At 36.9% G+C, this 12,738-nt stretch overlaps 1 protein-coding gene across 8 annotated transcripts in view; it reads left to right on the top strand.

Annotated features, from left to right (window-relative positions):
* LOC140204170 (ecto-NOX disulfide-thiol exchanger 2-like) overlaps positions 1 to 12,303 on the top strand; it is a 267,263-nt gene extending 254,960 nt beyond the window's left edge. For 7 of the 8 annotated variants that reach the window (XM_072270622.1, XM_072270620.1, XM_072270619.1 and 4 more), the window contains 4 exons: positions 1,241 to 1,291; positions 3,758 to 3,863; positions 6,538 to 6,623; positions 9,993 to 12,303. In XM_072270622.1, the coding sequence (XP_072126723.1) occupies positions 1,241 to 1,291; positions 3,758 to 3,863; positions 6,538 to 6,623; positions 9,993 to 10,130 (381 nt within the window). In that variant the 3' untranslated portion in view covers positions 10,131 to 12,303. The remainder of the gene's footprint in view (positions 1 to 1,240; positions 1,292 to 3,757; positions 3,864 to 6,537; positions 6,624 to 9,992) is intronic. The other variant, XM_072270618.1, reaches the window with a different exon arrangement.
* Positions 12,304 to 12,738: the final 435 nt, after the last annotated feature.

Here is a 12,738-nt window from a genome sequence, read left to right as displayed (position 1 = left end):
TTTGTGGTATTTATTTCCCCAAAATAAACACTTTTTAGATTAGATTATGAGGACACTCAGTCCTTGTTGATTGTCATTTAAAAATGCATGCTTTAAAAAATGATACAATGTTCCCCCAGAATGATATCACAAGAAAACACAGGACAAATCAAGACTAAAACTGACAAAATCACATAATTATAACATATAGTTACAACAGTGCAAAGCAATACCGTAATTTGATAAAGAGCAAACCACAGGCACGGTAAAAAAAAGTCTCAAGTCCTGATAGCCCCATCATCTCATGCAGACGGAAGTGCCACAAACTTGCCGATGTATTGGAAGCACCTGACCGCAGCCGACTGGGTCCGTCCGAAAACTTCAAGCCTCCGACCAGCCCTCCGACACCGAGCACCATCTCTGTTGAGCGCTTCGACCCCGACCCGGCTGCCAAGCAACAAGCAAAGCCGAGGACTCGGGGCCTTCCCCTCCAGAGATTCTGGATCACACAGTAGCAGCGGCAGCGAAACAGGAATTTCAGAAGTTTCTCCAGGTGTTCCTCCGTGCTTCTCAAGGCTGTCTCCATCAAATCAGGATTGTGCACGGCATCCTATTTGACAGATAACAGACATCACCACCGGAGTGGCAGCTGCAAGCTGCGTCACGCAGCCATCTTCTCCTTCTCCTTTGTGCTTCTCTGTATGAAAGTACAATTACCATTACTCTGTTTATTATGATAGTATACACTCTTTAAGCTTTTTGCAGTCCTTTTTTCTTCTTTGCCCTTCTTCTAGATCATTGTCATTTCTTGATTTTTTTTTCTTTCAGAACTAAAGCCCAAATTAGCCATAGTTTATTTTTCTGGGTTTTTGACTTAAAATCTGCTGTGAAGATTTCCTCTAGAACAATTCAATCTTTCTGATAGTCTTCCATTGTTATGTTTTTACACACAAAATAAGTTTTCAGGAAAATATATTTATTTTAAGTAAGAATTCCTGTCAGTTAGAGAAACATTATTTTTGTTGAAATTTCCTCAATGGAAACATTGTACAAATAGTTTAAAATTCTATGGCATTGATTTACTTGCAAAATTCATCTTTGAGTACTTATTAAAAACTAAGATAATCAGTTAGTTAACTATATAGGTAAGCACACAAAGAAATGTTTAGAATATGTAAATATGTGCAAGAGTACTTTGCAGAAAGTGACTTAACTTCTGTTTTCACAGTATGGTAAATTAATTTTTCCAATTTAAATTTAGCAGGAGAGTGCAGATGGAGATGATATGCATGAAAGCGATAATGAAGGAAATGTGAGTGAAATTTTTTCCATTAAAAATATCTTCAGTTTTAAAAAAATGTAAGGGTTTGCAATAATCTGCTACATTTTAATTTTCTCTTAGTCAAAGTTAATTTGCAGATGTCAGTTGCAGATCCAGGTTTTATCCCATTTAACAGTTGTGCTTTCATCAATGTGTTCAATTACGAGCGCTGGAATTGAAACTTAAAATAGCTTGAGGATGATCAAAGGATTCAATCAAGAAAATTGAGTTTATTGTCACAGGCACAAATGTATGCATGTAAGTGTATACACGTATGCACAGATGCAATGAAAAACATATTTGCAGGTACTTGGCATCATATTAACAGCATTCACAAGAAGGCATAAATTAAGCGCAAATAATACACAATTTTTGCAAGAAATCACAATTAGAACAAAAGAATAACAAAAAGTCCAACTGAATGCAATGTGGTCATAATGTTGCTGAACGATAGCAATTAGAGTTCTGCCGTTTGGTTCAGGAATGGAATGGTAATGTGATGTATAAGTAAAAGCTTTAAAAACAGTTTTAACTGTTATTCAGAGCAAGTACGTGATGCGGTGTACAAAAAGAACCATTGATTAATTTAGTACACTAGTTAAACCAGGAAAGTAGAACAAGAGAACTTGCACATAAATACTCAATATTTACATGGCTAGTCATGTCTCCAGGATATTGATTATAGAGTACTCAGTAGCGAAAGCGCTACTGAATATTAATGTCTTTAAGTCTCTCCTATCAAGCACTTTTGTGATGCAAATTACTTGTCGCTTATGCAGGCTGTCATGGATTGCTTCATTTGCTCAGAGGTTGAAAATGGACCCACTTCAGATGTCATAATAGAAAGAAAGTTATTGCTGAAGCATCTTTAATATCTTATGTGGTATAGGATTGAGGAACCTTGTCATACTTCTACTTAAGAGAACAAGGGTCCAACAGCTTCCTCAGTTCATTGTTTAATATTTTCCACCTGGTCTAGTATATTATTGTTCCATCTCATACAAAAACAAGATTATCTTCAGATGTGGTTTCAATACCTAGCAGCACTATTCCCACTCTTCACCAAATTCAGTTTACCATATTCCTGGTTTTTGAACTTTCTTCAAGCTACATTAAATGCAAACACTGCCATATTGTCACTGTTATAATGTTAAAAAAAACTCATAACAATTGATAATTGGATCAAGGATAACAAGGACAATGCCATAATTTTGATGATCTGAAAATAACTAATTGAAGATCATGTCTATTTGGAAGTGAGTTGTTGATAAATGTAAATAATGCATTATCATTGATATGCCTGTTAACCTGTTCGTAAAGCTACTGTAAGTCACAGTATACACTGACTTGTCAAATATATATCACCATCATCATTTTGAGGTTTATTGCATTATTACCCTCTTACTATTGCTTCCTGAATCAGTGCTTCCTGTAATATACAAACGTAAATCACCCTCATATGTCCCTTACACCCCAGCCAACTAAAATCAGTTTATATTTGATTAGACAGAAATCTAGAAAATTAACAAATTGGTGTTTAAAATCATTTTTAAAATGACTGCAAGAACTGTGTAAGAGTTACCATACGCAATAGTCCTTCTTAGAACTGAAAAATAAAACTTTTTCATTTTTTGAATATATTGGTTTTACTTCTTTTCCATTCTGGGTGTTTATTTAATTTGCTGTTTGAAAATCCTGTACTTTCAAAGTTTGACCCTCTTGCATACTTTATTATTAATTCTATTTTCAAGTCATGATGAAACATCTACCTGTCCTTTCCAGAAACTTAAATGAACTTCCATTAGGGTCTAAACAATAGAAATGAGTCAGTAGGACTTTGTAGTGGCATGGCTGTATGGACTGAGCAAGTGGTTTCATGCTAGTCTTATCTCATGTATTATTGAACTTGCTTTGCCTTATTCTGAGATTGGTTAGAGTCATAGCACGGAAACAGGCCCTTTGGCTCAACACAACCAAGGTTTGATCTAAACTAGTCTCATTCCCTGTGTTTGGTCCATATTCCTCTAAACTTTTCCTGTTCATACACTTTTCCAAATATCTTTTAAATGTCATTATTGTACCTGCCTCAACTACCTTCTCTGGCAGTTTGTTTCATATACCATTCTCTGCACGAAGAAGTTGCCCCTTAGATACCATTTAAATCTTTTCCCTCTCACCCTAAATCTCACCCTCTAGCTTTTGGTTCCCTTTGCTGGGGAGGGGGTGGTAAGACAACATGGTTATTTGAAGAACTTGGGACTATTTTGTGTTACCGAGTTCAGTACAACTTTAGGGGGTTTCCAGACCTCATCTGATCATTTTCAGAAGATCGGAGCTGCATGTCGATAGGATACTTGTTAACAGGATTTTCTATTTTCATAAGTTATTGTAAAATTAGTTTGTGTTTCAGTGTGTCAGCTGAGCAATGTATCATTAAAGATGTTTTACTCCACCCAGAATAGCACAAGATGTATTATATTGGGCTCCAATCAAGAAAAAGATGGTGAGCTGGACAGGGTCATCACAGGGCCTGTCCGATCAGAGAGAGAAGCGCTGCTTGTGGGTAGGAAATGTTTTATTTTAATAAGCCTAACACAATACTTCATCTATTTATAAATTCATTTGTATTTATGAAGGAAACGTATGTCGCATCCGGAGGTTCTCCGGTTAGCGGGCGATTTCCCTCCACGTCTCTCTGACGTAGTGGGGAACTGCATAAGAGACAAGTTACAGCACTGGTTTGCCACTGCCTTCTGCCGGATGAGTTTCCAACTCGTACCAACTCCACCAGCTCGTAACCCAGCACGGATGGAAAGCGTGCAGGGGAGCCGGCTGGATTCGAACTCAGGACCTTTCATCCCGAAGTCTGGCACTGATGCCACTACGTTACCAGCCGGGTCGTATTTAGCAGTATTAAAAATAGTAGTATAAATAGCAGTATAAAAATAGTATGTTGTGATAAATATCTGGATGATCATTTTGTTTAGCAGCATGTTCCTGGAGTAAAAAATACAAAAGAGAATATTGTGGTCTATGTTTAAGAAATTTCTGCAGATTGGCCAGGTTACATATTGATGCTGCAGTAGCAATGATATCTTAGTATGATTGTACGGGGTCTCGCTGAGACTTTTCCAAAATATTCTAGCATTTCATAAGTTCTCTTTAATATATTGGGTGTAATTGAAGATGCACTGCAAGTAGCATCTCTTAATTCTTATCATCTGTAATATTATTGTTAAGCTATCATTTGTTTACAAAAATGTTTTTCTATCTTTTCTATTTATTTTATGACAATATGATTGGCAGATAACTTGACATAAATATTTTACCTCCATTTCAATGTAATCCCAACACATCTCCCTAAAAATTAAAAATAGATTTATAACTACTATGACAAATTTGTGCAACACACATCAAAGTTGCTGGTGAACGCAGCAGGCCAAGCAGCATCTGTAGGAAGAGGTGCAGTCGACATTTCAGGCCGAGACCCTCTTCCTACAGATGCTGCTTGGCCTGCTGCGTTCACCAGCAACTTTGATGTGTGTTGCATGACAAATTTGTAATCATCCAACAAGCTAATGTTTAAAATAAGGACTTGCTCTGCATATTGAGAGATGGATGCAGGTATTAGAGAGGGGATTTAAAAATACAATTTAGAAGATGATCTTAATCACCCTTCTACAATTTGTCTTCAGTGTAATTTAGCCATCTACTCTCTTGAAAGAGTCAAGCCCTTTCTAGTGGTATCCATGTGCAGCTGTAATCTCTGTTATGTCGTTCATATGACTGTTCTTTGTGTATGAGATCTCAGACTGAAATGTGCAAGATCCTTTTAATGTGCTGGCATTATTGCTTTGCCTAGATATGCCATAACGCAGTGTGACTTCTTTAATCAAATGTGTCATTTTTAGAAGATATCAATAGTAACTTTCTGGAGTTATAGTTCTGATTCTGTATTTGCACTCTGTTAGCTAATGTGACTCAGAAAATACATGCATCTCCATCACTGTCCTCATTGCAATGTGTTCCTTCTAATTGGGTGACTAGCATGCCATTACTACTGTGAAGCTTTTAGAAATGAGCCAGTAAACAGCCATGATCTGTTCTCTGACATGCCAATCAAACCCATATCATACTAATTTATGACAACTCTTTTCATAAGATAGACCATTTAATTGGGTCATGGTATAAAAGTTTTGAATAGGTAACTTGATTACTTCTTCCACCACAAGTAATAGATATTTGGTGTGTGATCTCTTTAATCAAATGTGTCTTATTTTTGTATTGCACTTTATAATTAATTTAATAAAGTGGCCATTGTTGTGCATTTGGAGATGCACTCCAGCATACCACTGTTGTAATGTGTGGTTATTTGAATTACCGTCACCTTCCTGTTGTGTTGAACCACTCTCACCATTGTCCGATCTCTCTCATTAACAGGGTGTTTTTGCCCACAGAGCTGCCGCTCACTGGATGTTTTTTGTTTACCGCACTATTGTCTGTAATCTCTGGAGACTGTGTGTGCGTGAAAATCCCAGGAGATCTGCAGTTTTTGAGATACTCAAACCAACCAGCCTAGTAGTACTAATCATTCCATGGTCAAAGTCACTTAAATCACATTTCTTTTCCAAACTGATGTTTGGTCTGAACAACAACTGAATCTCTTGAACATGTCTACATGTTTTCATGCAGAGTTAGTGCCACATGATTGGCCGATAAGATATTTGCATTAATGAGCATGTGTGCACTTGTACCTGATTAAAGTGGTCACCAAGTATATTTGTTTTTTGAAAATTGTGAATATCAGTGAATTTGTGAATATTACAAATTCTAACTGTCCTTGACAATAGCATGCGGTAGAATGTCTTTGGATCATCATGTTGATAGTTTAATTAGAGTCAGCATATTCCTTTTTCTGGAAGCTCTTACTGGATTAGTCGAGCTTTTCCAGCAACCTGGCTACTTTTCACCATTTTCAGCTGCTAGTTCCCTAATTACCCAGTCTACTGAATTTAGTGCAATAAGCTGTCATGATTTAAGCTTGAGCTCTGGGTCACTGCTCTAGTCATAACTGCTGGGCTAAATTGCAGGTGTACAATGAAGAACAAGCTTTTCTTTTAAAGTAGCACTGTTTTGTACAACCTATGACTTGCCTCTCTGAGGAAGTTTTTTTAGAAATGTCAAAATATTTGTCATTTTAACATTTCACCCTAAAAAGCATACTTTTTAAATTGCAGGTATTATTTCTACATTTCTCCATGTCCACCCTTTTGGTGCCAGTATAGACTATATATGTTCTTATCTACAGCGACTGGATGCTAAGGTAAATCAGAATTGTTACTTTTATTCTCTGATTAGTGACATAACATTATAATGGATTCCAGTTAATTGGGCCATTGGTTAATTGGGGCAGCCACTTTTTTTGTGACAACTCCGAAAGAACAAAATCAAATCGAGAAAATGGCAAGGATTGTATTTGTATATTTGGGACTTCTGCTGCTTAATTGGGACATAAGGTTGTTGCCGAACAAGTTCTAACCAATGTCGGTTCCACACACTGGTGTGACTGTTTGACTCTACTCTGTGCTTAGAGCAAACAGGTTTTAAGTAGCATTACTTGTGTGTATTTGTGTTCAAAAAGCTGTGATTTTTTTTCACTGATAGCTGGCAAGAACTAAGCAGTAAGATAATTCGTTTAACTATTTTGCTCACTGCGGTTTCAAACATTCATGCTTGAAGATGTCAGAAATGGCCAGAAGTGAAGATGAACCAATTTCACTTCAACAAATGAGGAATTGTGAAGAATTTGAAAGTTTTGATAATCATCTTGAATGTTACAATGAAAATGAAGATTTGGAAGATGCAATTGTCAATAGTGTTGTATGAAGGCAGTCTGTGCTGATTTTGTTCATTGTGTACACTGGATTAATTTCTCCATCAATAGCTATTAGGAACAAATCCACAGTTTTATAGTACTGTAGCACTATTGGTAGTGATCTAATTTGTTTTGTATTTCATTTAAATACATAATTTGTTACTCATTTTGTCTTTATATACCTTTTTAACTATTTCCATAAAAAATTCGGCTAATAGGGGCAGCTGCTTAAATGTACTGATCCCAATGTGTCCCAATTAACTGGAATCCACTGTATCTACATGAATTCTGTAAAGACTGTTGGATGCAAAGATGTGGAAGTACGGGGGTGATTGATAAGTTTGTGGCCCAGGGTAGAAGGAGATGAGTTATTAACTTCAAACTTTCTGCATTATCACTCAAAGAGTTGAACTGCACGAGCATGTAACGAGAGTGTCTTGGATCTTCAGTTGGTCCACAGCAGGGGTGATTGATAGGTTCGTGGCCTAAAGTAGAAGGAGATGAGTTATACAGCTCTTGTTACATGCACGTGCAGTTCAACTCTGAGTGAAAATGCAGAAAGTGTGAAGTTAATAACTCATCTCCTTCTACCTTAGGCCACAAACTTATCAATCACCCCTGTATGTCTTGATTACTCACACCATTTCAAAAAAGTAAATTCATGCCTAGTTACATTTGCATGCCACATACTACAACAGGATAGCACACGAGGGTAGAGGTGGCAGAGTGGGGCAGCTGGTAGGGCTGCTGTCTCACAGTTCCAGCATCCCTGGTTGAATTGTGACCACCAGTTGCTACCTCGTGGAGTTTACAGGTTCTCCATGTGACCAAGTGGGATGCTCTGGGTGTTCCAGTTCACTCCAGTACCCCATAGGTGTGTGAGGTTAGAAGATTAATTGGCCATCTGAATTACCTCCAGTGTTGTGTGGGTGATAGAGCTGATGGCAATGTAGAGAAATTTCTCCTTGAGCTGATATGGACTTAATTGGTCAAATGGTCTTTACAGTATATGCAAATATGGAAACCAATAATCCCTCTTAAACTTACATGCTTTGCCTCTGCAGAGGAGGGCTACTCTGCCAGTATACCCAAATGCCTTTCATCTCTGGGATAATAAGTGGTGGTCACCTAATAGGTGAGACCCTGCCACTGAGAGTACGAGATATTACCACATATTCAGGTAAATAAGGGAAAATTATGGAAAGGAAGAAAGGTTATGCAGGATAGAAAAGGGGCAGTGCTTCTCTTCGTAGTTTACAAAATCAAAGAATGAGAGGCATAAACAGTCTTTATCAAAGTCAGTCTAGTCTAGTGGGAATAGAATATCACATAATAATGAAAGTGTTTATATTTGATCAATCAAAAGGAGATGGAATTCCTTTCAGGGTGCATGTGCATACTGGCAGATTGCGCCTATACTTTGAAATACATCTGGGCTTCAATGCTGTTGCTGCTCTTGACACTTCCTTTTAGGCATTGAGCTAAGGAATAGCTTATTGTTACTCCTCATGGGCTTAACTAAAATGGAGTATTCAAATCTATAGCATCTGAGATTTATAAGTCTGATCTGTGTGTGTGTTGGGATGAGGGTAGACAGGTGTGAGTATTTGGCAGTATGGCACAAAATAACACTGTGGCGTTTCCCATGACACTTCCCAGGATGACACACAAGTCTAATACAAGAAGGATAAATTGTACTTGGATGTTATTCTGAGAAGACAGGCCATCAGTCACCTCCTGGCAGGCCCTCTGAAATGCTGCCTTCAAAGTTACAATTAAATTTATTATCAAAGTACATATATGTCACCATTTCTAACCATGAGATAAATTTTCTTGCAGGTGTTCACAGTAAATATAAAGAAACACAATAGAATCAATGAAAAAACGTACACAAGACAGACAAACAACTGCTTGAATGTTTCCAGCATCTTCTGTTTTTTTTTGTTTCAGGTTTCTAGCATTGTCAGTATTTGTAAAGTTTTCATGTGTGTTTGACTATCTGGCTGCCTTGAAGAATGTGCTTTTGAGGATTAAATACCATACGTAGCAAAATGTCAACAGCTGAATGGATTCATCGTGTGTCATTCAGACCCTATACTTGTTGTTACATAAATAAGCATTTACCACCAAAACAACAGTGCTGTTGCACACTATTGGAAAAAATATTGCAGTCTTCTCATGGGGTCGAAAGTTAGAGTAGCCCACAGCATAACAATGTTTTAGCTCGCCAAAAACAAATAAATTCTAAACAGTAGTAGGCCTTTAGTAAGCATTAATGATTTGAGTCCTTTTTGACACGTCTTAACTTCAATTATTACTCACTGTTCATGGGTTTCAGTAACGCTAGTTGACTTGGATGAATATTGGGATTATTTGTCATGCAGGTTAATGACACTCAAAGTGAAATATGAAAGAAGAATGTGAAGCTTTACTCAAGACACGGTGTGTCTATATGGAAGAGAGCAGAACTGATGTAGCTTGTTTGGACAAGGAAGGGAAAGACTGAAGAGATCAAATGAAGTTGTTTTAATGTAAAGCATGGGCACTGTGGTCTCAAATTTATGGGGCTGTTTGCATCAGTCTCCTTTAAATCAAGTCCCAGGATATGACAACTGTGACCCACTTGCCACTTATGGTTCACATCAACTCACACAGAGTGTTGGTTTATCTGTCCTTTTGCAATAAAACTTGAAGAGCAGTTAGATGGTATTAGTGAGTGACAACCCAGAACATTGGCTGAGTTCAGGATTATTTTCTTGCTGCGGGGATGATTATTCACTCACTCATTGGGCAATATTGTGTGTATTCTCCATGCAGATCTCTCCTGGTGAAATAGAAGGCCTGATGACACGACTACATCATGTGTTCCAGCAGGAAATAAGTGGAGTTGGTGCAAGTTTGGAAAAGCGATGGAAGTTTAGTGGTTTTGATGGAATCAAGACATTGCAAAACTAGTAACAAAGTGAACATTCACAAGATTACAGGACTACTGTACACACTGTAATGCTGTTTCTCCCTTAAATAGTTACAAGATTTTTTTTTAAAGAGTTGATTTCTGTGATATTTTTTAAAATATGAGAAATCCTCAGGCTTGTGCAATTTGAGCTGCACTTGGAAAACAGGCTTTTTAACAGAACTTTATTTATCATCCCTAAATACTGGGCATTTGATACTTGCACAACACAGTTTTGTTAGAAAATGGGAGATTTCAAGGCTAAAATGTAGCATAAGTCAAGTTATAGTCATGGGACATAAAATAGAAAAGTCACAACTTAAGCCATGAAGAAAATGCTGGCATTCTTTTCCTAGGCTTGTGTACCCTCCCCCATTAGTTAGATCTTTGTGCCTCACCTCTCCATCTCAATATTAGAATACATATCCAGTCGCTTTTAATTTTTGTAAAGTAAAAAAATGTTTTCCATCAAATTCTTAACATATTTGCAGCTGTTTGTATTGGTCCAATTGCTCTTATCTTGAAATACTGGTAGGAATCAAAAATAAAAACAGATATTGTGTCCATCCATCAATCAGCCAACTACTACAAACCAGAAGTTGTTGCTCAGAAGCTACTGATTTGTTTATTTTGTGCCATGGCTCAATTCCAGTGTGTTAAAGATCTGCAGACTTTTTCACAATTCCCACCTTTTTATCTCATTTCTGCCAATGATTTTCATGGACACTGGCAATTCTCTAGTATCTGCACTTCATTGGAAATTTTTCATCTGAAATTGTACTAGACTGTTTGTGTGATGGTGTCACCATTATGTTTAATTTTGGCTTTATATTACACCCACAAAACTGCACAATCATATTGGGATTGTTGGAAGTGTGGACTTGGCAAATACTTACGCTTTTTCGTCTGGATACTGGGGAGAGGAAAGCAGCTATTGCTGGCCCAGCTGAGATCAGCTAATTCAGTGTAGATTGCTAAACTTGGAGCACGCTTGATCTGTTCAGTTCATTTCTATAAATCCATCTACAGCTGCATAGCAAATTTAGATAAATTTACTGAAGCAACAGAGTGAACAACAATTTCACTTTGCTTTTCCATTGAGGTAGGTTAGTTTCAGACAGATTAAAGTTTTCTAATATGATAGTATAAGAAGATTTTCTGCTTTGATCCTCTATGATAGTAAGAGAGCACAGGTTTGCACTTCTCTGTAACTGAGTGCAGTCCATCATATGCAAATGTATCTATAAAATTAGCGAATGCCTTTTGCCCTCACATCAGTTGTTGATATTGATCTACTGTGAGGGAAGGTGTTTTCAATAGACTGAGCTAAATGGAATAAAATATTGTTACTGTCGTGTTCTTTACATGGAGGGATCTAAAAACAGATTAATGTTTGCTAACCGTACATTATAGATAATATGAAACATAACGTGAAAAGAATGCGCTGCTGTCCATGCTTGTATTAAAAGTACAGCAGTATATGCTGGAACATACGTTTGAAAAAGGTGAAATATGACTTGTGGATGTAAATTCAGATCTGAAGTACTGTATCTTTCAGAAAACATAATATATAGAGAAATAAGTTGTTTACATTACAAATCTGTGACAGAAAAAAATCCCTATTATAATTTCTTTGTATATCTGGAATTGATTTAGCAGTACATTTTGGACATTATCTCTAGTTTGTACAAGCTAAGCTGCACTGTGTTGATAAAAGTTGTATTTTTAGAGAAATTAATTTTTACAGAGCTTTAATACTTGAGAGTATACTTAGTCTCTGTGTTTCTAAAAGTGAAAAAACATGGGCAGCAAACTATGATAATTATAGAAATTATAATGAGAATTCATTCTGATATCCCAATGCTATCAGAGTATGGATTCAAACAAACCTGATATGCTCAGTGCTCTGTTAGTTTTACAAATGTCTTTTTAATTTAGTACAAAGTGGGCACTGTATTGAACCATTTACTAACAAGTGTTAGTTTACATGGCATATTATCTTCCACGTAATGGTGAATTGCCAAAATTATTTCATGTGCAATAGCTCATAATACTCCATAATATCTGTAATTCAACTTATCCAGTGAGATTTTCTGTTTATTTTTGAAACTAATTTACGAGGGGTGATTGATAAGTTTGTGGCCTCAGGTCGAAGGAGTCATTTTAGAAAACCTAGCACATTTATTTTTCAACATAGTCCCTTCCTACATTTACACACCTAGTCCAGCGATCGTGGAGCATTCGGATCTTGAACCTCCAGAAAGTGTCCACAGGTTGATGATTGATAAGTTTGTGGCCTAAGGTAGAAGGAGATGAGTTATACTGCTCATGTTACATGCACATGCATGTCAACTCTTAGAGTGATTATGCAGGAAGTTTGAAGTTAATAACTTAACTCCTTCTACCTTAGGCCATGAACTTATCAATCACCCCTGAAGGGTTATTAACTGATGAGTTATTAACTTCAAATTTTCTGCATAATAACTCAAGGAGTTGAACTTCATGTGCATGTAACGAGAGCTGTATAACTCATCTCCTCAAACATGAGGAAATCTGCAGATGCTGGAATTTCAAGCAACACACACAAGATATGCTGGTGAATGCAGCAAG

The sequence above is a fragment of the Mobula birostris genome, chromosome 10, assembly GCF_030028105.1.
Source record: "Mobula birostris isolate sMobBir1 chromosome 10, sMobBir1.hap1, whole genome shotgun sequence".
In the NCBI taxonomy this organism is placed as follows: domain Eukaryota; kingdom Metazoa; phylum Chordata; class Chondrichthyes; order Myliobatiformes; family Myliobatidae; genus Mobula; species Mobula birostris.
This window is presented reverse-complemented; position numbering and strand designations above follow the sequence as displayed.